Source organism: Uloborus diversus, chromosome 8, assembly GCF_026930045.1.
Source record: "Uloborus diversus isolate 005 chromosome 8, Udiv.v.3.1, whole genome shotgun sequence".
Classification (NCBI taxonomy): Eukaryota; Metazoa; Arthropoda; class Arachnida; order Araneae; family Uloboridae; genus Uloborus; species Uloborus diversus.
In genome coordinates, this window is record NC_072738.1 from 2,827,476 (window position 1) to 2,852,596 (window position 25,121).

The window sequence follows — 25,121 nt, forward strand, 5'->3', positions numbered from 1 at the left end:
ATTTGTCGTAAAACTAAAAGCTGTAAGGGGGTTGAATTCTCCTCCCCCCCTACTGGTAAGATTAAAACCCCTCCCTTTATGAAAATCTGGACACGGGCCTGCACAACGGCATTCTTACATGCAAGCTATAAGTCGCAGAAGTCAAAATTTTATTACAAAGAATCTTTCTGACAATGGTACTTTGTTGGAACTAATGGCTGAAATGAACATGGCATGACTAAGTAAGCTTTCTGAATCTTATATAATATAAATAAAATAAATGAAGTCCATGTCTTTATCTAAATTGTCCACTTAAGCACTTGATTGAATTGATTGTTCATTCTGATAATTTATCTAACATAGAGGGTTACGACTTTTGCGGCAGGATCATGCCCACTCAATGTTAAACTCGGTAGACAAGTATTTGGGCTTGCCGTCATGAGAGTTAAGAGGCACCACAAAATACAAGAACTTAAGTACATTGCTTAAACATCTATAAAACTTCTTTTCAATTTCAAAATAAAATCTAAAATTCTAAAAGATATTTAAACACAGGTTTTTCTAGTCATTAAATGACTTTCTTCACATGTAGATGTATTCTACGTCACTTGAAGTACAAGGCTCTTTGACAGGTTTCACTTGAAGACTAGATTTTGATTTCTTCTCTTGGCAATAGAGATTTTGTGCTGCTGCATGCAGTTTTTCTACAAAGTCTGGCACACCTAAATTGAAAAGAAATAATGTCAACTCAGATAACAGAAGGCATGACAGTGCAATATGTAAAAAAAAAAAAAAAAAAAGTCTTGAAAACATGCAAAAAAACTAACTTTGCCAAGTCTGCTAAATGTAATTTGATGCAGACTATTTCTCAAAGTATAGAGAGGCTTTGAAAAGTTGAGCTCCAACGTTGACTATGTTTACCTCTGTTTCGAGTAACAGAGAAGCGTATTTGGTGCTGAGCTTTGGTTTACATTTCGGCTCAATACTCTTTGTACTGTGTACAATTTAGGAAATTACCTGAGAAATGGCCCCTAAAACAGATGCTAAAAGATAGGGATAAAATTGCAGAAATGCACTTGGCGAAAAACGGTTAAAAATAAAGTTTATGAAAAAGTTGTTAATTAAGCAATTGTTCACATATAAATAAGCTTAGCATTTTATTTGATGAGTAAACTTTGTTTTAAACAGAGAAACAAATCTATTTTAAAATGCAAATTTTTATGAAACTTCAGATTTTTTAATATTGTTTTTGTGACTGTGCTGATTATCAAAATAGTTTTTTGAAGCTCTTGATTTTATTACTTGATTTTCCCGAAAGTAGGGATTTTAAAATACGATTTTCATGAAGGTTTCAAAAAATGGCAGTAAAATCAGCCTGTATTGGGCCCTGCCATCCAATTTCAAACCAGCTGGATACAAACATGTCGGTAATTTCATCTTCCGACTACTAAATTGAATACGCTTCTTCAGTCAGAATTCAAAGCTGCGCCAAAGAACATAACATGTTCTACAAAATTTTGAAGAGTAAGGCAAGTTTTTTAATATCCAAGTTTTTTTTCTTTTTCTTTTGCTAGCCCTTTGAGTAGAGCTAATACCATTAATGTGGCAAGATTTGTCCAAATTGCAGAAGCGGGGAAAAAATTGCTTATACTCAAATATGGGGCCCATCTGCAAAATTTTAAGGGGGGGAGGCTCAAACATTTTCCCCAGGGTTTAGCAGGATATTTTCCCCATGGAAACCGATTTCAGTACAGATTAGAAATATTAAAATCTGACATTTTTAATAACTTATTCATCAATGGCTCAAGAAGAAATGTTTTTACATTTTGCAAAGAAAAAAGTACTAAAATCAAGAAAGTTCTGATTTCAAAGGGGGGGGGGGGGCTCAAGCCCCCACTTACCCCTTTATATGGGCGCCCATGCACCCAAATGAAAGCATTAGCTGGAAAATTCAAAATTTACAACAGCTACATCATGTTAAAAAAGCTTAGTTTGCATGAAACAAAAGAAAAGGACCTTAAGGGTTGTTCAGGAGGCCACAATTTTAGTGTTTTTCGTGATTTTTTTTTAAAAGGAAAGAAATAGTCAGGATATCTTTAAACTTGGATGATATTTTATTCATTTTTTGAAGACTTTTCCACCAGAATTAGTGGAGTTAGAAGCTACTGTCCACGGGTGGTCGCCATCGGAGCTTGTTGCTGGTGGGCATTACCGAAGCCACAAATTTTGTCTGAAATGATTACAAACTTTTTTCTCCTAAACAACATATTTCTCTAAAATATGAACCTAATTGTGATCCAAAAAGTTGAAAATTGCATGTTTTTAAGGTGTTTCATTACAATGTCATGTTTTTCTACTACTTTTTTCACATTTCTAGCATTAAAAAAATATTTTTATTAATAATATGAATAAAGAATTAGGTTTGTATAGAATATAATTGAAGAATATTCACACAAATTTTCAGAACGATTGGTCGAAAACTCTTTGAGCTAGAATGCTGACCAGTTTTTAAAAAAGTTGTTTTGAGAAAACCGCATTTGAAAAATATACTGTGAAGGTTTTCGAAGCTCCACAGTCACTTTAAGAGCTCATAGCATCAGAACCAATTGGAAATTTTCATTGAAATTTCGGCAACATATTATTGAATAGTTTTACTAATATTCTATGATATTTAAAAGAAAGCGGATTTTTTGACCGGTCTAAACTGGTTTCTCCCTTTAAAACAAATTTTCTCAGAGCTATTTATTTGCCACATAGCATGTTCCTTCACTTTGCTCATCAATTGAGGTGACGATCATTTGAAAAAGAAAAGAGGGAACGTTTTCATACCAGAAGAGGCCATCCAGTTGTATGCAGGAGCCGGAAAGGCAGCCTGGGGATCGTCGAAGTACGTGAGTACGTAATCGAAACCATTCTGTAAAATACAGTGTTTATTAGTGTGGTAGTTAGTAAAAATACATAGTGTTCAGGCATGTAAAAGCAAAAATGCCTAAAATAAGTGCCATGGAGAGCGGAAAATGTTGAAAAAAGTGAAATGTGTGTTCAGCAAATGGTAAAATATTTTATTCTCTTTACAGCACAACCTATCTAATAAGTTCAATCAGAAAATGGTTATGTTTTAAGATCAAGTGCATGATAATACAAACCATTTTCATAATTTGATGCTAAAACTGGATTTTTTTTTTTTTGGTTTACCACAAGCTTTGTTAATTCTAAAATGATAAAATTATTATTTTTAACATTGCATATATGTATTGAAACCTAAACCAACTGATATTCAGTGCTGTAATAATTTATTTAATACTAGGGATGTTTTGAATTTAAATGTATAGAAGAACAATGTCAAGTGCATGTGGAGCAAAACACTAAGTTTAAATTTATTTATTCCTGTCATTAAATACTTGATGTATTTATTCATTTGATGATTTTGAAAAATGCAATTTATCTTAACTATTTCACTTTGTTCCACATTCCCCTACATTTTTAACCTTTGAATATTAATAGTTTACAGAAATGACTTTCACCATATCCCGCACCTGAACATTATATCCTGCACATCAGACAGCGCTACCGGTGCATACATTCTCGTATCATACCCAAACACATTGCCAAGCATATTCTTTTAATTTTATGGATTGTTGGAAAAAAATGAACAAATAAATATATTATTAAATAAATAAATTAGCATTAATTAATAAAATTAATTATTATTTAGAAATATTTAAAATATCAGAAAGTACAATAATTTATGTATTTTCTATTTTATTAATAAAAAATTTAAGGCAAATTATTTGTGGCACAACAAGAATCTTTTTTCGCTCCCAGAAAATTTTGTTTTTCATTTTCATGTATTGTTTCTTACTAAAGACAATAACGTAAAATATTTTCTTTAACATTTGAAGTGTTGCAAAAATGAAACAGCTCCGTTTTCAAAGTTCTAGAAAGGTCTGCATTGGGAACACCAATCCACTTTTTTCTTTATTATATTTTAATAGCTCCCCATAATATGCTCCTGAAAACAGTTACACGAGAAAAGTCAAGAAAATTGAAAAAACTTAAAAATATTATACGGCATTTTAAGCTTTCATGCAGACCTTCTGAAAATTGGCATTTGGAGCCAACCGCCCCCCCCCCCTTTTTTTTTTTGCAACAACCCTGCCAAAAGGACTTTACCTGCAATCCTTTACTTTTACAATATATATTTTAAAAACAATATTTTTACAACTAAAATCAAAATGGATTCAAGCTGCATTGAAAGAATATGTGTAGCACATAATCATGTATTATCATGAAATACAAGTAAGGAAAGAATTTTGACTTAGTTGTCAAGTGGGCTTACTGCTTGCCAGTGCACCATGGTGAGAAAACTACTATATATTACTACTATTATATTATGCGAAAGTTTGTCTGGATGTATGGATGTTTGTTACTCTTTCACGCAAAAACTACTGAACGGATTTTGATGAAACTTTACAATAATATAGCTTATGCCTCAGAATAACACATAGGGTAGTTTTCGTCCCGTTATGGGGGGCAAACCCCCTTAGGGGGCAATGTAACACAATTTTGGTATAAATTCTCTAATATGGGGATGAAAAAATACTTGCACATATTTACATTATATGTCCATCGAAAGCTCTGATTTTTCTGCTGAAGATGGCACCTGTTCGAAATTTCTAAGTAGAATAAAAAACGAGTTATGAGTTTTTTAGTTTCATGTTCCAAGGCTTTCCTCAACTCAATACAGTATTTAGTGTATCATCTCAACTCCATGTCGATAGCGACAATTGTTGTATTATTGACTATCTTTGCTTTTCGTGACCGTTCAAGGCTTTTCTCAAGTCAAATCTTGCACAAAGCAAGATTTTTGCACAAGATTGGCAAATAATACATGGATTTGGCTGATTATTTTCCATTTTAAGGCAACTTTGAGGCAATTAATGTGTTTTTTTTTTTTTAAATTTGTGTTGACTGGGTATTTAATCGATTAGTAGGAATCTAGCCAAACTTTTTTTGTGGAATCATTTCAATAGCTAAGGCATTCGGCAATTTTTTCAACTCTCGCTATTTGTGAAGCTTAAGAATACGCAATACTGTTTTTCGGTTTTCACCATGTAACCAAATATCGCCATTTCTTTAATATTCCTTTCTTAAATTTGTTAACAGGTAAAATTATTCGCCAACAAAATCAAGAAAATCCATAAATAGCACAAAAACTTCCATTAATTTGTCTTTGTGCACATTTTCAAACAATTGCCAAATTTTTACTATTTATTGGAAACATTTCGGATAGCAACATTTTATAATCACCAGAAGTATCTCAGTATTTGGCGACACTATCTCTTCGATTAAAATGAGTAACACACAGTTTTACAAAATAGGGAGAGGGAGCCTCATTTAAGGTATTCCAATACGATTGATGCAAATTGAATAACATTTTAAATCGCAGTAAGGGATTACAGGCGGCTACGTTTTTTAAAAATTTGTACTTCAATAGCAATATACAGAAAGTTTAAGACTATGTTCGAAAAAAAAAAAAGTTAAATCTTTTTAAACAAGTGAAGTTTAATTTCATATTTTGGGAATTCCGCAAATTTGTATATGTTTAAGTATCGTTTTTTTCGTTTCTAAAAGAGTACTATTTTGTTCTTCATACTTATTGCCATTTTACTTTTATGGGTTAGAAAGGAGCTCTATTTTTAATCACGTCAAAGCGGTGTGTTTTGAGTTATTTCAGTTACAGCAGAGAACAAATAAAAGTAGCGATTGTTTCTCATAATTATTACAGACCCAGGCAACGCCGGGCATTTTTGCTACGTACAATTATCTGGTAAATGTATAAATAAGATTATAAATCAATCAAAAAAACATTGAGAGTGATAGGGGAGTCCAGCCCCCATCGACATCCCCCTTGTGTGTTCCACTGCACAATGCTCGTATGAACCAATCAGGATTGGCCAAAAACCGGTTCAAAAATGTTTCAATAGAATGAAAGTTCTATTGAAACATGTATTTTGCTTTTCAGTATACAGTCAGCCCTGCTTAAACCAATATCAAATGTTCCAACATGCCTTATTCAATTAAGCAAGGTATTCTATTATACAGGGAAAACAAGAAACGTATTTTTAAAGTATTTTGCTGGTATTATATTCATTATAACTACAATAAATGGTAAATGATTCTTTACTACTTAAATATGTATATACATGAATTTTACAAAAATTAAAATACTTAATGTTTTTATGTAAATGATACAAAAATTACATGTACTACATGTGTGAATACTTAAAAAAATTTATATTTGATTAGTTTCATTTCTTCTTAAAAAATTCTTCCTTAATTTTATCAGCATTTTGGTTTATTCTTGAAACCTAAGTTTAGAAATCCTAAATTCTTTCGCAATTAGCTGTCTGTGTTTTCCTATTTTTAATGTCTTTCAAAACATTTAACTGAACACATATGCTTATGTTGTTCCTTCTTGCATTCTTTTTACCGCACCATCAGTCTGAAGCAGAGCAGAAAATCATCAATCAACCGATTTCGGAAAAAGCCTTTCCATATTCTCCAGCTACAACATTGTCAAACATCAAACCAAGTCGAACAATGTCATTGACAACTGTCTCTTCCAAGAACAAGAACTAAATAGCCCTGGGAACCACTTTTCTATACAGAAAGCGGCCGAGTTCCTTGAGGCATTAAGTCGAGACATTGCCGGACAGGACCTGAGCCAACCAAAGAAACATTTTAATCCCAGCTCACTGCATGTGGTCCAATTCTTCGAATTCTCCAAACACCCAACCCCTGATGCATTTTACAGCCTGAGATAAATTACAGCTAGATGCCAACCATAGAATATCTGTTAGCACCTCTTTTGTGCTTTGTTATAAATGACCTTTTACTTTCAAGGGGGTGAACTGGGATTTCTTCCCAAGAAATAGACAAAAAAATTTGACTTGAAACAAAAGTTTTGCTCAGGAAACTTTGAATATGTATGCAATTATGGATGAAAAAAATATTTCTTACAGGGGGAAAATTTAACATTATTGCTGTACGAATATTTTTGTTCCACAGATTTATATTCCTATAAGCAATTATTTAAACATGTTGCATAACAATCCATGCTTCATATTTTATGATTTTTTTTATTTTAATATTTTCAAGGGGTAAAACCATCAACATCCACCGCCACCCCCAGATGTCCCCCATGCTGACTACAGCAATACATAATTCCAAGTCTATTATGTAAAAATATATGCATATAAAAACTTATAATCAACCCAGTTAATTGGGATAAAACTATGATTAACTAGCAAAAATACCCGGCGTTGCCTGGGTCAGTGATAATTATGAGAGAAAATCGTTACTTGCTTTTTTTTTTCTGGTTTAAGTGAAAGAATTTAAAACACATCTTTTTGACGTGATTAAAAGTAGAGTTTCTTCCTTACCCATAAAAGTAAAATAGCAATAAGTATAAAGAACAAAATAGTATTGATTTAGAAACGAAAGCACTATATTTAAGCTTATACAAATTTCCAAAACATGAAATTATTCTTCTCATGTTTAAAAAGATTAATCTGTTGATACTTTTTTTTTTAACATGGAGTCTAAAACCTTCTCTGTATTGCTATTGACGTTGCTCGTAATCCCCTTTTACTTGCTTTAGTTATTTTGGGAAATTTCAATCATTGTGGGCTCTTGGTGCGATTTTACCGAATTTGCGTGAATCGTTTTGAGATACCTTCGATGATGCTCCCTCCTTCTTTCCTTACTTTGTAAAACGATATGATATTAATTTTCGTTACAAAGATATTATCGCCAGGTGCTGAGATACTTTTGGTCACCATAAAATGGCGCTAAAGAGTTTCATCTGAAATGTTTCCAAAATAAGTAGTAAAATTTGGCGATTGTTTGAAATTGTGCAAAAAGGAAAAATTAATGGAAGTTTTTGTGCTGTTTATGGATTTGCCTAATTTATTTGCTGGATTATTTAACACAGTAAAAAAAGTTTTTTAAAGATTCTTTGATTGGCGATATTTTGTTTACATGGTGAAAACTGAGAAACATTATGACGTAGTCTTTGGCTTCAAAAACAGCGACATTGAAAAAAACTGCCAAATGCATCAGCTACGGAAATATTTCTGCAAAAATTTTGGCGATCTGCTGGTTGATTGGATAATGAGTAAGTGTTCAATCAGCATAAATAATAATAAAAACCATTAATTCCATTAAAGTTCCGTTTAAATGGAAAATGATCAGCCAAACCATGTATTATTTGCCAATCTTGTGCAAAAATCTTACTTCAAGATTTGACTTGAGAAAAGCCTTGAACGGTCACGAAAAGCAAAGATAGTCAACAATCTTACTAATATTATATATGCGAAAGTTTGTCTGTATGGATGTATGGATGTATGGATGGATGTATGGATGTTTGTTACTCTTTCACGCAAAAACTACTTAACGGATTTTGATGAAACTTTACAATAATATAGCTTATGCATCAGAATAACACATAGGGTAGTTTTCGTCCCGTTATGGGGGGCAAAACCCCCTTAGGGGGCAATAAAACACAATTTTTGTATAAATTCTCTAATATTGGGATGAAAAAATACTTGCACATATTTACATTATATGTCCATCGAAAGCTCTGATTTTTCTGCTGAAGATGGCACCTGTTCGAAATTTCTAAGTAGAATAAAAAACGAGTTATGAGCTTTTTAGATCCATGTTCGAAGGCTTTCCTCAACTCAATACAGTATTTAGTGTATCATCTCAACTCCCTGTCGATAGCGACAATTGTTGTATTGTTGACTTTCTTTGCTTTTCGTGATTGTTCAAGGCTTTTCTCAAGTCAAATCTTGAAGTAAGATTTTTGCACAAGATTGGCAAATAATACATGATTTGGCTGATGATTTTCCATTTAAACGGAACTTTAATGTAATTAATGGTTTTTATTATTATTTATGCTAATTGAACACTTACTCATTATCCAAACAACCAGCAGATCGCCAAAATTTTTGCAGAAAGATTTCCGTAGCTGATGCATTTGGCAGTTTTTTCAACGTTGCTGTTTTTGAAGCCGAAGACTACGTCATAATGTTTCTCAGCTTTCACCATGTAAACAAAATATCGCCAATCAAAGAATTTTCAAAAGACTTTTTTTACTGTGTTAAATAATCCAGCAACTAAATTAGGCAAATCCATAAACAGCACAAAAACTTCCATTAATTTTCCTTTTTGCACAATTTCAAACAATCACCAAATTTTATTACTTATTTTGGTAACATTTCGGATGAAACTGTTTAGCGCCATTTTATGGTGACCAAAAATATCTCACCATCTGGCGACGATATCTCTGTAACGAAAATTAATATCATATCGTTTTACAAAGTAAGGAAAGAATGGGGGAGCAACATCGAAGGTACCTCGAAACGACTTTCGCAAATTCGGTAAAATCGCACCAAGAGCCACAATGATTGAAATTTCCGGAAATAACTAAAGCAAGTATAAGGGGATTACGAGCGCAGCTACTTTTTTTTAATCACTTCGTACTTAATTAGCCATACAGAGAAGGTTTTAGACTCCATGTTAAAAAAAAAGTATCAACAGATTAATCTTTTTAAACATGAGAAGATTAATTTCATGTTTTTTAAATTTGTATATGCTTAAATATAGTGCTTTCGTTTCTAAACCAATACTACTTTGTTCTTTATACTTATTGCTATTTTAGTTTTATGGATAAGGAAGAAACTCGATTTTTAATCACGTCAAAAAGATGTGTTTTAAATTTTTTTACTTAAAACAAAAAACAAAAGCAAGTAACGATTTTTTCTAATAATTATTACTGACCCAGGCAACGCCGGGTATTTTTGCTAGTACAACAATAGTCGCTATCGACAGGGAGTTGAGATGATACACTAAATACTGTATTGAGTGTAGGAAAGCCTTCGAATATGGAACTAAAAAGCTCATAACTTGTTTTTTATTCTACTTAGAAATTTCAAACAGGTGCCATCTTCAGCAGAAAAATCAGAGCTTTTGATGGACATATAATGTAAATATGTGCAAGTATTTTTTCATCCCTATATTAGAGAATTTATACGAAAATTGTATTTTATTGCTCCCCTAAGGGGGTTTTTGCCCCCCATAACGGGACGAAAACTACCCTATGTGTTATTCTGATGCATAAGCTATATTATTGTAAAATTTCATCAAAATCCGTTCAGTAGTTTTTGTGTGAAAGAGTAACAAACATCCATACATCCATACAGACAAACTTTCGCATATATAATAGTAGTAAGATTAATACAGTAAAATCCTATTCCAAAGAACTTGAAGGGACTGAAAATGATGTTTGCTGTAATGCAAATTTTGTTGCAATGGAATCCTATCAATGTAACGGCAATTAAAACAGAATTGACCATTTATTTTGTTGAAATGTATATTTTCTTGCATGCGTACTTGCTGTAATGAGATTTCCCTGTACAGCTAAAACCAAATAAAATACACAACACTTAATATTTAGAAGGAAATAATCCATTTGAGCATTCTGAAAATAAACAACTTGAAAACTAGATCTACATCTAAAACATTTCAAAACAAACACATACCTCATCGTATGTCCTGTGCGGGCGAATCACCATTCTTGAACTATACTTAGTAACTCTAACATATTTATTATTTACAGGGCAACTAGGATGCTCCACGGCCCTCGAAACGAGCACCATGGTGTTTGTTTCTGGACTAATCTGGAAAGGTATTAAAAAAAAAAGATTTAAAAGTTTTGCTAAAAGAAAGGGAAAAATTACTTTAAAAACTTTTCTGGGCATATATAAGCATTTAGTGACACAAGACAAAACAAAAATAGATTTCATAAATTTTACTTTCTCATTGTAGTTGTAAATATTTAGCATTGAAACTGGAGTGGAAAATTTATAAAATTAATTAAGGAAAACAAATATGATAACACACAAAATATTTTGAAGAAATAGACTAATTTTTATCTTGTTTTTATTTTAACTCATACGTATTAAATAAATATTAATATTGTTATGAATGAGTAAAGCAAATTAGATGGTGATTTTAAAATTCAGCTATGAAGAGTTGATGAAATTAACGAAATTTAAACAGTGTGAAATTCAGAATAGTACTCATACTTTTTCCAAAAGAATTTAAAATTCTTAAATCAAAGTATCAATTTTACTTGAGGATTTAATAATATGTTTCTACACTATCATATACCGACATATTGATATACAACAGCACAGACAATGATTTAAGGCTGACTGTATTAAACTAAAATACAAATTATGTATTGTGAAAACAATTTTAAGACCAGAAGTACATAGGATAAAATTTGCAAGAAATTGCCCCTCCTCTAAGTTACATCTTAATCATACGAGATCGGGGTCATATTAGAGGTATGATCTTATCTCATATAACATGCTATCTCACGGAATTTTATCAAGAAATCTAATTTTTCTCTGCTCCAATTTTTTTTTCTTTTGGACAAATACTAAAATAGGTACTCATCTGAAAAATTGCTAATGTTTCTGGCATGTACTTATAGGCCCTGCAGTTCAATTCTGTAAAACTTATTAAAGGCGAGTATAAACAATTATTTTCTAAATCTTTTTTAAATAAGTCCTTTTTTAATTAGTTTCTTAGAAAAGCTGCATAAAATGAATCATTTGTAAACATAGTATAAGAAGTAATTCTTCATAAATAAACTTAGGCATGATTTTTAGGTTACTTTCAATGACGAATAACAACACTGGGGAAAGTTAGTTTAAATATTTTATGTAGTCATAAGAATGCGATTCATTTTGATTGCAAAATATATATGATTGAAACTTATAATCTTTACTTAGGATTTAAAAAAAAAAGAAAAAGAAATTTGTACAGCACAATGGGAATTAAAAAATAAACATAAGTTTTCAAAAATGCTCCTCAGAAATATTTTTATGAACATTGTAAGAAGAGTGAGAAACAATAAATATTCCTTATTGCTTATCTTGTCATTAAACATGCATCTATATTCTAGGGTAGTGTGTTTTAACTAACAAATGTATAAATGGATCAGAATTTTGATTCAGATATTATTTTTACATGATTTTATTCTCAACAATCTGAACTGCATAAGCTATATGTAAGCTAGGTATAATTTGCTCACGTGCAGCTTTTAGACTAGCAAAAGTAAGTTAAAAATTGTTTATGTTTTTAAAATTCTGTGCGTTAGTAACAACACTTGACATTATTTAGCACAGATAAAAGTTACGTCAAAACTCAAAGCTGAAATGCTTTTTAAGAAAAAACTGAAAACAAGATATTTTTTTTTCATTTTGAGTTAATGTTTAGTAAATTGAATAAAGTAATTCAATGGGAAATACAGTAATAATACTTACAACTGCTCTTCTAATATACACATATTCTCGACTATACATAGGAAACTAGAAAGGAAAAAAATTAATTGAATGCAAAATTAATAACAATTGGTAGTTTAAAAATAAAAAATAATATCAATATCATCAAATTAATATATTTCATGCAGTATAAAAAACTATATGATATAAAATTAATATACCAAAATATTGTTGACAAAATTACGCGTGTTCAATTATTTACCATTGATTTAACTGTTATGCATTTATCAATGCTAAGAATAGTTAGCCATTTAATAAATAAAAATTGATGAATTATTATTCTTATATTAAAGTTTAATCTTGATTATGACAACATCATCTCAGTTATCTTCAACAGGTGGTATAAACTTTGATGATATCATGACAAAAAGTTTTATTTATGGGGGGAAAAGGCACTTCAAGGCAAAAAACTAAAATTGTGTTAAATTAACAAAAAAGTAAGATGTGACAAAAAGTAAACCATTAATCGAAACTAAAAATTTCATAAATTCAGTATAACTGAAATATGCAATAAGACTGGTAAATGCTTATTTTTGAAAATTATTCATTCTCATAATTGGTTGTTTCTATTAAAATTGACAATTGTTTATTTGACCAGAACTTGTACAGTGCTTAAAAGACCATATTTTTGGGTATAGATTTTTGGATCTGAAAAGTACTTATTTGATGAAAAATTGTTTAAGGGTAATTCATTTTGCTTTAAAGATTCTTATTTAGTTATTTCAGTCAGAAAAATTGAACTCATGGTGCAACATCAGAGACATCAAATCAAAACTTAAGTTTTTTCAATAAAATCTTTTTTATTCTTATTATATTCAGAACTCATTATAAAATTTATGTGTGAGATTGATTTAACAAATTGTTTCATAAATGAAAACATATGGTAAAACATCACCTTTACATTAAAACAATGTCTTTATTTCAATGCAGAATTACTTACAGTAAGTAACTAAAATTTAAAATATTTTATACAAATGAATAAATTTATGAAAGAGACATCAGTAATGCATAACAAACATCCAACAATGGGAGAGAAGTTATTAGAGCTATCTCTTGCATTTATATTCTCAACAATAGGTAGCTTATACAGCAGAGGTGAGTATCCATCCTCTTCAAATACTTCAGAACATCCTCCCAAGAGTGAGACCCCCCTTCCCACCAAAAGAAGAAAAATATTCCTACCTCCCTGAAAATTTTAAAGCTGCAGCCTTGCATTATGACTTTTTTTTTCATGTGCATCCCAGTATAAAGAATTGAAATATTTTTCATTGATTCTTTTCAAGCCGAAACTTCTCCTTCATAAAAATTTCTATTTTATTTTTCTCATTCAGCTTATTTTACATAACTGGTACATAAAAGTCAGCTAAACATTTAAAGCAACTCTTTCTATTCTTTGCTAACCATTTCCTAGCTCATTCAAGAACAAATATGTGTTAGCCCTACTTTTTACTTTTTTTTAAATTTTAATCCTTAAAACTCCCTCCTTTATGCATCAATAAATGAGTACACATCCTGTTGATCTACAACATTAAATATTCATGCACAGTAAAAAAAAAAGAAAAAAAATTAATTTGAATTTTGGCTTCTTGAATTCAAATTATGTTTTTCGCAATCACGAGTGTTGGCCATGAGTGTTGGTAGTTGTGTGTATGAGTGTTTGTGTGCGTGGGGGCAGGGTATGTGTGTGTAGGCATATGTGTTTGTGTCTGTGTGCAGGCATGAAATTGTGGGTAGTTGTGTGCATGTGTTTGTGTGTGTATAGGTGTATGTATGTATGTGTATGTATAGGTGTATGTATGTATGTGCGCATAGGTGTATGTATGTGTGTGTATAGGTGTATGTATGTATAGGTGTATGCATGTGTGTATAGGTGTATGTATGTATGTGTGTATAGGTGTATGTATGTGTGTATGTATGTATATGTGTATGCATGTGTGTATAGGTGTATGTATGTATGTGTGTGTAGGTGTATGTATGTGTGTATGTATGTGTGTGTAGGTGTATGTATGTATGTGTGTGTATAGGTGTATGTATGTGTATGTGTTTGTACGTGCGTGTATGTTTGCGCGTGTGTGTAGGATATGGATACAACCTGGAGACGGTTTTCGCTAGAGGAGCAGCATCATGAGGAGCTGGTCGACGGTGATGCTGCAGAGGGTGCTGGCGGGAAAATAAAATGATAGGAACGCCAAAAACAGTCAAGTGAGAACAGTAAGCAATCGTGCTTGCTCAAAAAAAATGTTAAAAAATCAGTTTTTAATAAAATAACCTGAAAATTTACATAATTTAAATTCTTAATCACTGGACAATGCCTCCGCTAAGTATTAAGCACCTAGTTGCCCCAAAAGGGAGAAGCTCAAAGGCATTATAAAGTTGTCAAGAAAATAACCTTCAGTGAGCTGAAAGAAACAAATGGGCCTTGATAGTAGAACTCCATAAAGAGTATTCTTTCAGCCAAGAGTGCCCTGCCTGAAAACTATGACACTGATGTTTTTATGCTGTATGTACCACCATCAAAAATAGAGCAAATGTACTCATATACAAGAATAGTATTGTGGTCTCTTTAATGAAGGAATTAAATACCGTAAACCGGAGTTACTTCGATACAGGTTTCGCATATTTTGTATTGTAGCACCCTCATTTTTCAAGATATTTCAACAATTCTTGAACCAAACGATAACTTAACATCTCAGCTTTAAATTGCCGTTTGAAATTCTTCGATATATTGAACAGGGAGGGAGGGGGGTCATTTTTTTTTATTAATGTTACACCATCATCCGGGGTTACTTTGTAACAACGTGTTTTCTCCATCTAAAACGACTGTTTCGGTGGTTTGTAATAAAATTACCCCATCCCCACATAAATCAGTGTTGCCAAAACCATTTTACTGTTTCAATCAATTGGCGATGTCAGCGCACTCTGAAAAGTGATTCTTTAAACCCTGAGACCACTAGGGGGTCGCCAATTGTAAAATTAAGCCCGCCAGAACGGTTCAAAAATAAAAAACAGGTTTTTTTAAAAGTTACCCCGTCAGTCTAAAGCAGGGGTGCAGAAAATGTTTTTCCTTCTAACATTTCCCCCAATCCATATGAAAATTTCCCCAAAATTTTAAGATACATATAAGCTTAAATAAAAATTCTATATCATTATAGGTTTAAAAAATATGTGTCACAAGTGTTGCTCTAAGTACTTGGCATATACGTAGTAAGTCCGCAAATACACAGTTGCAAGGAGAAATTTTTTAACTGCTAAAAAATAATTTGAACATAAATTTATTGAATGCAATACTTTACTACTTCTTGACTCATTATATATGACAATATCCAACATTAGAAATTACTGAAAAATCTTACTAGGACCAGTGAGTGAATATATACTGGTCAGCAGACATTATTACTGGTCCATGTTAAAATTAACGCTAAATAACTCACAGATCTCCCACAGTGAAAGTTGTGAGCGACATAGGAAGAACCGAAGCGAAAATGAAAAGCGCCAAACATCGTGCCAGCATTTCCAACAGAGCCAATGTAGTGAGCATCCGCTGGGGAAAAATACGTTCTGCGCATGAGCGACCAAAGGGGAAATTGCTTTACATAAGCAGCCCAGTAGCGATCCATGTTTACAAAATTGCGACTAGTTACACAGACTGAAAACAAATTGCTAATTGGTCTAAAAAGAACAAAAAATGATTTTTTGATGGAAGTTTTCACATTTTCTTTTTATTTTATGGGAAATTTTTAAAATCTCGCAAAAAACTCTGACTTGAATCAGCAAAATTTCCCCAAACGAGTAAAATTTCCCCCGCTCTAGGATCGCACATATTCTGCACCCGTGGTCTAAAGTAACCCCGGTTTACGGTATTGATATCGACAGAATATAATGCTTTAAAAGAAACATGCAAGAAGTTGCCACGGTCGGTGTCAAACAGTATGCTTATTGAGATGAAATGCAAATTTTAAACTTACAGGGTAATGCATCACCCAATGCATTACTTCACAACCACCTTCGGTTTTCTCTTTGTCGATGACGTCCAATTTGATCACCAGTTTGTCCCACTCTTTTCTGTACTCAATGTCAGTCTGGGAGAACATAAAAAGTAAAATAAAAATTAGATTTGCTTACTTACATAATTTTGATTGTGAAGGCATTTACAGTTGAAACAATAATGCAATTAAAATTTATAAGCAAAAACTACAAATACAGAGAAGATTCAGAACAGGTAGTGCAAATAACAAAATGTTCATAGAAGCTAACATTAGTTCTGAGGTTTCAGAAACATTCAGTGCTGAGCTCAGATGGCTATACAGCTAAAAAAAGGAGCTGATGTGTGCATCACATGACTTCCTTTTACTCCAATTTAATGTAATTTCCCCATTATTGGCATTTTTAGTGTGATTCAATAGTTTACTCTCTAAATATTTGTTTCCAAGTTGGCAACAAAACTTGGCGACCAAAATACTGGTGATATATCGCCAAGTGTCTGCCAAATTATAACACCACTTGAGTTTACATCGAAAATAACAATGATTTCCCCTCAAAAAGTGGCAAAAGACCCCTTTATAAACACCCGAATGCAACCAAAAGGGAGGTGCACAACTAGATCCCACTAGGAGTCTACGTACCATATTTCAACTTTTTAGAACATACCGTTCTTGAGTTATGTGACATACATACGCACATACATACATACAGACATCACGAGAAAACTCGTTGTAATTAATTTGGGAATCATTAAAATGGATATTTTGCTTGTCTATACATTCTTTGGCACTTATCCACGTGGGGTCGAGTCAAAAGAAAACCTCAACATTCATTCGGGGGTGAGTAAAATGGAAATTAAGGTTGATTTTTGAGTGAAATTTTTTTTGCGATACAATACTTCCTTTTTTGTAAAAGGAAGTAAAAATTGTTTAGTTTCCTAACTAAAACCCTTGTCAGTTTTACTTAATACTAAGCCCAAAGCATAAGTTTTTAGGTCATACACTAATAACAAATAGCCTCAATATTTAATTTGCTAAACCACAATATTCAACCGCGAATGAGTATAGGTAGGTAAAATTTAGTCATATCTATTGCTTTGACTGAAGAAACTTGTAACTCCAAAACACCTGTATAGTTTGCAGTTTTCACAGTAATCTGTTCCTTTTTAATAACATGTTTAGAAGCTGAGGGTGAAATCAAATTCACTCGATTATATTTTACTATTATGCATTAAATTAGAACCCACACAGAAGCTAATGGCTAACATAATGATCGAAAGAAAACTTTGTAAGAGAAACCAAACTTTAAATACGTGTAAAAATGAAAAACATCTAAATGAAGATAAGCAGAAAAATGCAATTACAGTGAAACTTAGTAATTAACAAAATTTTAAAGGAAAAAAATGAAAAATTACTTACCTGTACAGAAAAAAAGGTTCTAGCAGGCACATCATAAAATGTTCCCATGACTGAAAAAAAAAAAGAGAAAATATCTCTATGGTGATCACATTACAAACTGAGAAACAAAAGCATCTACCTACAAGTATTATGTACTTGTATTGCGACATTTTCTTCTTAAACATTTCTCGGGGCCAGTTAAGATATTAAGATTTAGTCTATTGTCAGTTTATTAAGAAAACTATTTTTAAATTTTTAATCTATGTCACAGAGAGACTATTGAAAACAATTCTGCTACTTTGTACATTTACATATCTGTTGTATGCACACACCAAGCAGAAGACATTGTTATTAGCTCTATGTGATGCTGATTAAGAATAAAAAATAGTCCGTGGAATAAACCAATACTAAATTAATATTAAAATCTAAATCAGCATCAAGAAATGCTTTAAAATAAGATGATAATATATGCACATTCAACCTGTGTCCCAGAAAATACGGAACAATTCTCTATTATTAACTAAAATTTTAAGATTTCTTTTTTCTTAAATATTTGTAGGTCTTTTTTTTTTTCCTTCATCTAACTAAGAAATAGTCAGTGGACATTCACAAGACTCTGCAATACATGTCACAGTTTTTGTTACTGGGAGGCAATATTCTATCCAGATGATGCTGCAAGTTTTTTTTTTTTTTTTTTTTTCAGAATTTTTAACCAGTTTTTATGAAAATATGATTAAATTTGTAAACAGAAGAATATTAACATAAAAACAGATTTATCTTAAAAATGTTACTCAAGTATTAAAGTCGGTAAAAACAATATAACAAAGGGGGATTTCTACTAACCGGGTTTATTTTTGTAATTTTATAATTTAGTGTTTTGTGCTTAATGTGTTTTGGTGTTGTTAAATTTATGAAAGGTCTCGGCTCACATGTACATGTGATACTCAGACAAATATGTATTTCTTTTACTGGATGTTTGTGCATCCAAAAGCTCACAATTTTACATTGAAAAAGTGGTTCCTTGAAATCCTGAAACAGGTGTATGCAGTAATCTATATATTTGTGCTACAAAATGTTGGTTATTTCCTTCTACACATGCATAATTTGTGCAAATAATAAGTATTCTATATAGGTTCTCACTAAAACTTTGAAATAAAACTTGGTACGAAGTATTTTAATTAATAGATTCTTGAGCATCACATCACACTTAACACAGTATCAGAACAATGTAGTAGCTACCGAGTTTTTCTTTTTTCTTGCAAATGTTTATTATTTTGGAGGCAGTAACATGATGGATCACAATGCAGGTTACTTTTGGCGAAATGTACTGAGAAAAAGACTGATTAAATTTGACGCTAAAGTGAAAGGTGGCTTTTGCTCTCAATGAAGAGATTTTGTTTTGCAAATATGACATATGTTTCTATTAATTCAATGTTTTAGTTAAAGTTATTTGAACTGAAGGCTTATATGATCATGTGGTTTGTTGAACTCCATTTCAATAAAAATGGCTCATTTAGACCAGTTTGAACATTTGGATTTTTACTTACTTTTATATTCATAAAGATAGGAGTTTGGGAAAGCTTTTCTCCAGACTTGGACACACTCCTTCTGTATGACCGCTTCCCAGCCCTCGTTGACCAGTTTGTTGACGAGATTCTGGCCGCTGATGGGCTTGGTGGGGTGGTCATCGCTGCTCCGGTATCTGTCCAATTCATAAATGCAGCTATATAGAATATGAAGCCACATCACAAAAATGGACAGCACATGATACACACAAGTATGATGCATTTATTTTGAAAAGTAACGAAAAACAAAAGGTTTATTTCAAGGGCGGATAAAAGGGAGGGCCAATGTGGGCAATCGCCACTCCCTTGAAGGATTCTGTGCTGTTTTGGAATTCAAGTCCTAAAAAGATAAACTCCCTCCTTGAAACTTTTTGAAATTGAAGTTTCAAAAAGTTAATTTTAGACAAGCTTTGATGACGTTGGAAGGAGGAGCGGAGCTTTGGAGGCCTTTCCCTGGTCCTTTAGCAAAGATATCTATATTTAAAAACCTAGGAGCTAAATTTGATATCTAAAATTTTTAATCACATTTAAGTTCTTTTTTCCCGACACCCATAAGCGGCTCGTACGGAGGCAAATCCCCCCCCCCCCCTCACTTTCAAAAGTAAAGGGCCGTGCCCCCTCCCTTTTTAGAGTTAAAAATTAATAATCTATTGAAAAATGTTTTTTTACAGGGTGGATTGATTTTTTCCACCAAAGTAACAACTAAAAATTCCAACTAAATGAACTTTTCTCATTTCATAAAAGTAGAACTTTGAATTGGATGGGAAAGTCTATGGAGGCCAGTTGTCCCTATTTGTGAGGAAATATTCCATTTTTTGGAGGTCATAGAATCATAAATGTTAAAAGCAACCCAATTCTTAAAAAAACAGATTCAGGGACCACCCCCTTAAAAAACCACACTTTTTTTTTGACCCCCCACTTTTTTGGTGCACTAGCTGCCTATGCTGGCACACTGTGAATGAGACTGCAATTGAAGAGAAGAAAAAATATCAAAATGAAAAACCAATTTTTAAATACGAGCAATTTTGTCTTTGCAAATCTTTTTCTAGTGTATATTTTAGATTTTTAAAATTCCAAAAAAAAAACTGTGCAACCTGTAGCATTTTCATTTAATAAAGCTTTTTTTCTGTAATGTAACATTTTTATTTCTTAAAAATGCCACCTAAAGTGCTCATTACACCTGGAAACTTATCCTGGCGCCTATGTAATGAAATGAATTTGAATACTAAAAATGTACAGTCTTGAGCAAAGAAGAGACTGAAGGGACATGATTCAGTTGTTTAAATTTGCTAAAATGAAAGATGTTAACGGTGCTAAAGTTTAGCACTGAAAACAGGACAAGGGGTCATTGTTTTAAGCTATTTAAATCTCAGGCTAACATGGATATTAGGAAAAATTATTATTATAGCAGGGTAGTGGAACCTTGGAACAGCTTACCGGAAGAGGTAGTAATGAGCAAGGGAGTAGATAGTTTTAAGAGGGCCATTGATCTTCACTGGTGATTGTAAATTGACTAGGACCAGCCTAGCTGGGCCCAGAGCCTGTTGCTGGTCGCCACTTTTGAATTTGTATTTTTATAATGTCACATGAATACTTTCTATTCATTAAAAATGATACCTAAAGTGTTCATTACACCTAGAAACTTATCCTGGGTGTCATCATGACACCTTGAATTCTTATTTCTAAATACTGTTTCAAAGTTCAACTACTTTTTAAAGTGCCTTAAACTAATACAGTACCATGAGACTATTGTGGACTGAGAAGCAGTGTCACAAAATAAAGGGTTAAACTTGCTCGAAAAAATATGGAATTATAAGATAAAGTGGAGTTAAAAGAATTAAGTTCACCATAACTTATAGTGTTAAAAGTTTATCATTCTTCAAATATGAATTACTAATATGGTAATATATAAATACAGATGTGGCAAACCAGCAACAGGCTCTGGGCCTAGTGATGCGTTTGAGCATTATTTTGTAATTTTTCCAAAATTTAGTATGATCCATTTTTTATTTATAAATTCAAAAGAGTTGCTCAAAAGTAGACCCTCCAATGGGCATTTTTCAAATTTAAATTTAAAAGTGACAGAGTAATAAACAACTTCTTGACAGGAGGCTCTTTACGATCAAGTGATAGAAAAATAAATAAAAACTTACAGGGTTGAACCACCTTGACTAGTATGCATTTCATCCAACAGACATAAATCCATCATGCTAAAACTAATTAAAATTAAAACAATATAATTGATGCATAAAAAATAAAATATTTTTTGAAAAAAAGGTAAAAACAAAAGATGATGAATGAATAATAAATAAGCTACAATTAAAACTAAATTACTAAAGCAGAAAAAAAAGGTGCAAAAACAAAAAGAATTTCTTTTTAAAACTATAACAAACAAAAAGCCTAGCTAAGATAATTCGTGATTCAGTGACTTTACTCAATTTTAAAAATGAATTACAAATTACAACAAAAGTGAGAAACAAGAAATTTATCAGCATATAAATGAAACTTAGATTTCGGCATTTACGAAATTATTTGATGAACAAAAAATTGAAAATATAAATACGACTTTGCATAAATTTTGAGCTCTAATTTCGTATTGATGCACATGAAAAAATTATATTTATTCTAAGGATATCCATAAGGTTTTTCTTAACATAGGAAAGGGTAACTTTTCAAAATAGCTTCATTTTAGTTAGTGACGATTGTAGTGATTTTTGACAGGATGTACTGCCTGGTCGATAAGTCATTTTTGGAAAATAATATTGTTAGCTTTTTTTTACAATATCAAGTATTTAATCAGAGGTAGACATTTGTAAAATCAATTTGTCGTGTAACATGCTAAATTCAACTGATCTATAGTAGAGTTTTTTCCTTTTTTTTAAACCAGAGAAAACTATTCCCAAAGTGTCTCAAAAATAGGCAGCATAGATCACATTTTACAAACATTTCTTACTTTGAGATTAGGCCTGTCATTTTAGGAGAGGGAGCAACTGATCCTTCTTCCACCTTGACACACATTTTGAGAAATTATTATGTACTAAAAATTAATGCATTTTTATACATGTGAGCATGGCTCGTTGCTTTTTAAACAAATACATATTGAATCCAAAATCCAGGGTTCAAAAATATCATGATATTTTCGAAAATATCCGATATTTATATTATATATTGGATATTTTGGTATATATCCTATATTTTCAATCAGTGCAAACTTAAGTCTTTAAATAGTAACTGCTTCCTCAAATAAGTGTTTTTTATTTTCTCATGTTATTATAATGCATCAATCTTTTCATACTTTGAATGGCATTTAAGTAAATGATATCTATAATAAATTTGTAAAATGTGATAATTTAATCTTATTGGAAATAAAATGTAGCACAACTGATACATTTCTATCATTTTAATTGAATTATTTAAACATTAGATGTTTTACTCATTTTTCTTTGGTTAACTGTTTTTACAAATTAAATATTTTAGAGTCAATTTAGACAATTAATTAGTCAGTTCACATCCATTAAGCATTTTTTTTTAGACCAATTAAAATTGTTACATTATTAATAATTTTATGACTAGAAAATAAATAAGGAATATTACATTATTTACATTATATTAATGATACATTAATATGATACATATATATACATTACTTTTGATTATTTTTAATAATAAAATACTATTAATATGATTAATACATTTAATTTTTATATATCAAATGTCATACTTTGAAAAATAAATAAACTATTGGATATACATCATAATATATATCGACCAATAATATATCGGCGGACCCTGCCAGTATCCAACATGTTATGCCCCCCAGGAAAAATGTGAAATGATTCTTCCTAGAGTCATCACTGGTCGTTCACAAATGGCTTTGAGGGGAGAAGGGACGGAGGTCATAAGAATGTGACAAGGGAGAGGAAATATAACAAGGCATGTAACGTCACATTTTTTTTTAAAATAAGAATATGTCTGCGAAAAATAGTGTGGTATGTGAGGAGGAGAAGGGTAAGGTGAGGTAGGACAAAGGGTGGGAATGGGTCAAAAAAATGTGATATCATTTATGAGCAGCCCCTTAACAGTTTTCCACCTTGATAAGTAACATTGAAAAACACGATTAACAGCCTACAACAATTTTAATTTTTTGAATTGATCTGGGATGAAAAACATACTTTTGGATTTCTTCGTCTGTAATTTTTTCCTTTTCCCAACTAAAAAAGGCAGCACCCAGCAGTAACGAGAAAGGACGTTTCTGAGAGCGAAAGTTCTTTGCAAACTGTGAAACTATTTCACGAAAAGAGTTTTCCGTATACAAATGAGAATATAAGTTCCATATTTGAGACATACGCCTCACTCTCTGAGAGGCTATAAAATTGCACTGAGTTGTAAATAGTTCACCCAACAAAATAAGTCTTTCATTACATTCAGCCTTGATGTCTTCCCATAACTTTTTCCTCCCATCAAATTCGAGAACAGATTTGAAAGAAAAAGATCTTTTTCGGGATGTCTCCTGCGTGAAACATCTTCGAAGTTCAACGGATATTTCACCTTCGATTTTACTCCGGTAACAACTACGGAAATTTCTAACGATTTTGTTGTAAACATAAGATCCGTTCATAGTTCCGCCGACTATATATATATACTATTCACATTTTATACAAGTACCATTAAAGTCAGAAACAAAAGAGAACGTGTGGATGACTGTACTAGTCAGTATTTTCAATTACTGCAGTGTTTATAGTCTGATTTTATCATAATCTTCACCGATCAAGCATGTTTCATATTTTTTACGACTACCATGCAAAGTTCACATTTTGACCGACACGTCGGTCAATGCAGGAACGATCCTGGGTCCATGGTTACCATATTGGCGACTTCATCTATTTCAAGGCGAGTTCTTATCAACATGACGAACATGATGCCAAAAAAAAAGTGCGATACCATAAGCAATACAGTTGCAGTTTCTTTTTCCTTTTTGGAAACACTTCTTGAAGGAGTATGTTCTTTCCGATTTTAAGTGTACTTTTTTTCATGTATTTGGTATTTTCAAGAATGGTAAACATCATTAAATGCAAATTAGTTTAAGAAAATAAACTGGTTCGTTCTGTATTCTAGAGTTATATATTTTGAATTATAATAAAACAAACTAAATGACGTTACAGTTTTTCCGCATTTTTTATGAAATTCCATTTGCACCAAAAAAATCTTTCCTAAATCAGAGATGCTCCTCTTCCCCCTCAAGAACAATGATGTCCCCTCCCATCAAATGCATCCCCAAAATGAGATACCCTAAAAACGACAAAGACAACTTTTAGCAAACCCTCCTCTCCCTAAAAATTTCAATCATGCTGTCTGCTCTGAAATCCCACTCGTTGCACTTTATTTATGTAATTATTTAGAAGCTAGACAGCTTCACATAGATAGAGGACTGCGTGCCAAGCACCTTGCCTCCGGACACACACAGGAAAGATTTACAACACTAGAGAAGGAAATAACACTCAAGGCACAGGCGGGAATCGAACCCACGATCTTCAGCTTGGAAGACGAAGCTTCTACTACAGAGCTACGGAGGCCCCCTCGTTGTACTAACTACCTTAATTTTGATAACATATCACTCAAGGGGGATCGTGGCATGAACCGTACCATAGAAATTTTAGGGGGTATCCTGGGTGCTGCTCCCGATTGAGGGGAGGGGACAATTACGAACACATAGATGCAGAGGGGTACCTACCGTGGGGAGGTCATGCCGCACTGCACCATCGAAATTGTTATGGGGGGGG

The 25,121-nt window shown here is 32.1% G+C and overlaps 1 protein-coding gene across 1 annotated transcript; it reads right to left on the reverse strand.

Annotated features, from left to right (window-relative positions):
- Positions 1-561: 561 nt before the first annotated feature.
- LOC129227451 (stAR-related lipid transfer protein 7, mitochondrial-like) lies at positions 562-23,959 on the reverse strand. Its single transcript, XM_054862013.1, has 9 exons — positions 23,514-23,959; positions 21,495-21,557; positions 19,324-19,499; positions 17,798-17,847; positions 16,364-16,477; positions 12,381-12,425; positions 10,587-10,724; positions 2,809-2,893; positions 562-701 (listed from the first exon to the last, which is right to left on the reverse strand). Exons 1-9 carry the CDS (start codon positions 23,957-23,959, stop codon positions 562-564), a joined length of 1,257 nt encoding a protein of 418 aa, XP_054717988.1.
- Between the last annotated feature and the right edge of the window lie 1,162 nt (positions 23,960-25,121).

Coding starts and splice junctions, on each gene's coding strand:
- LOC129227451 (XM_054862013.1), bottom strand. CDS start 23,959: ATGAACGGATCTTATGTTTACAACAAAATCGTTAGAAATTTCCGTAGT. Junction 10,725..12,380: donor TGTATATTAGAAGAGCAGTT/GTAAGTATTATT, acceptor ATACCTTTCCAG/ATTAGTCCAGAAACAAACAC. Junction 2,894..10,586: donor CGCACAGGACATACGATGAG/GTATGTGTTTGT, acceptor TGTATTTTACAG/AATGGTTTCGATTACGTACT.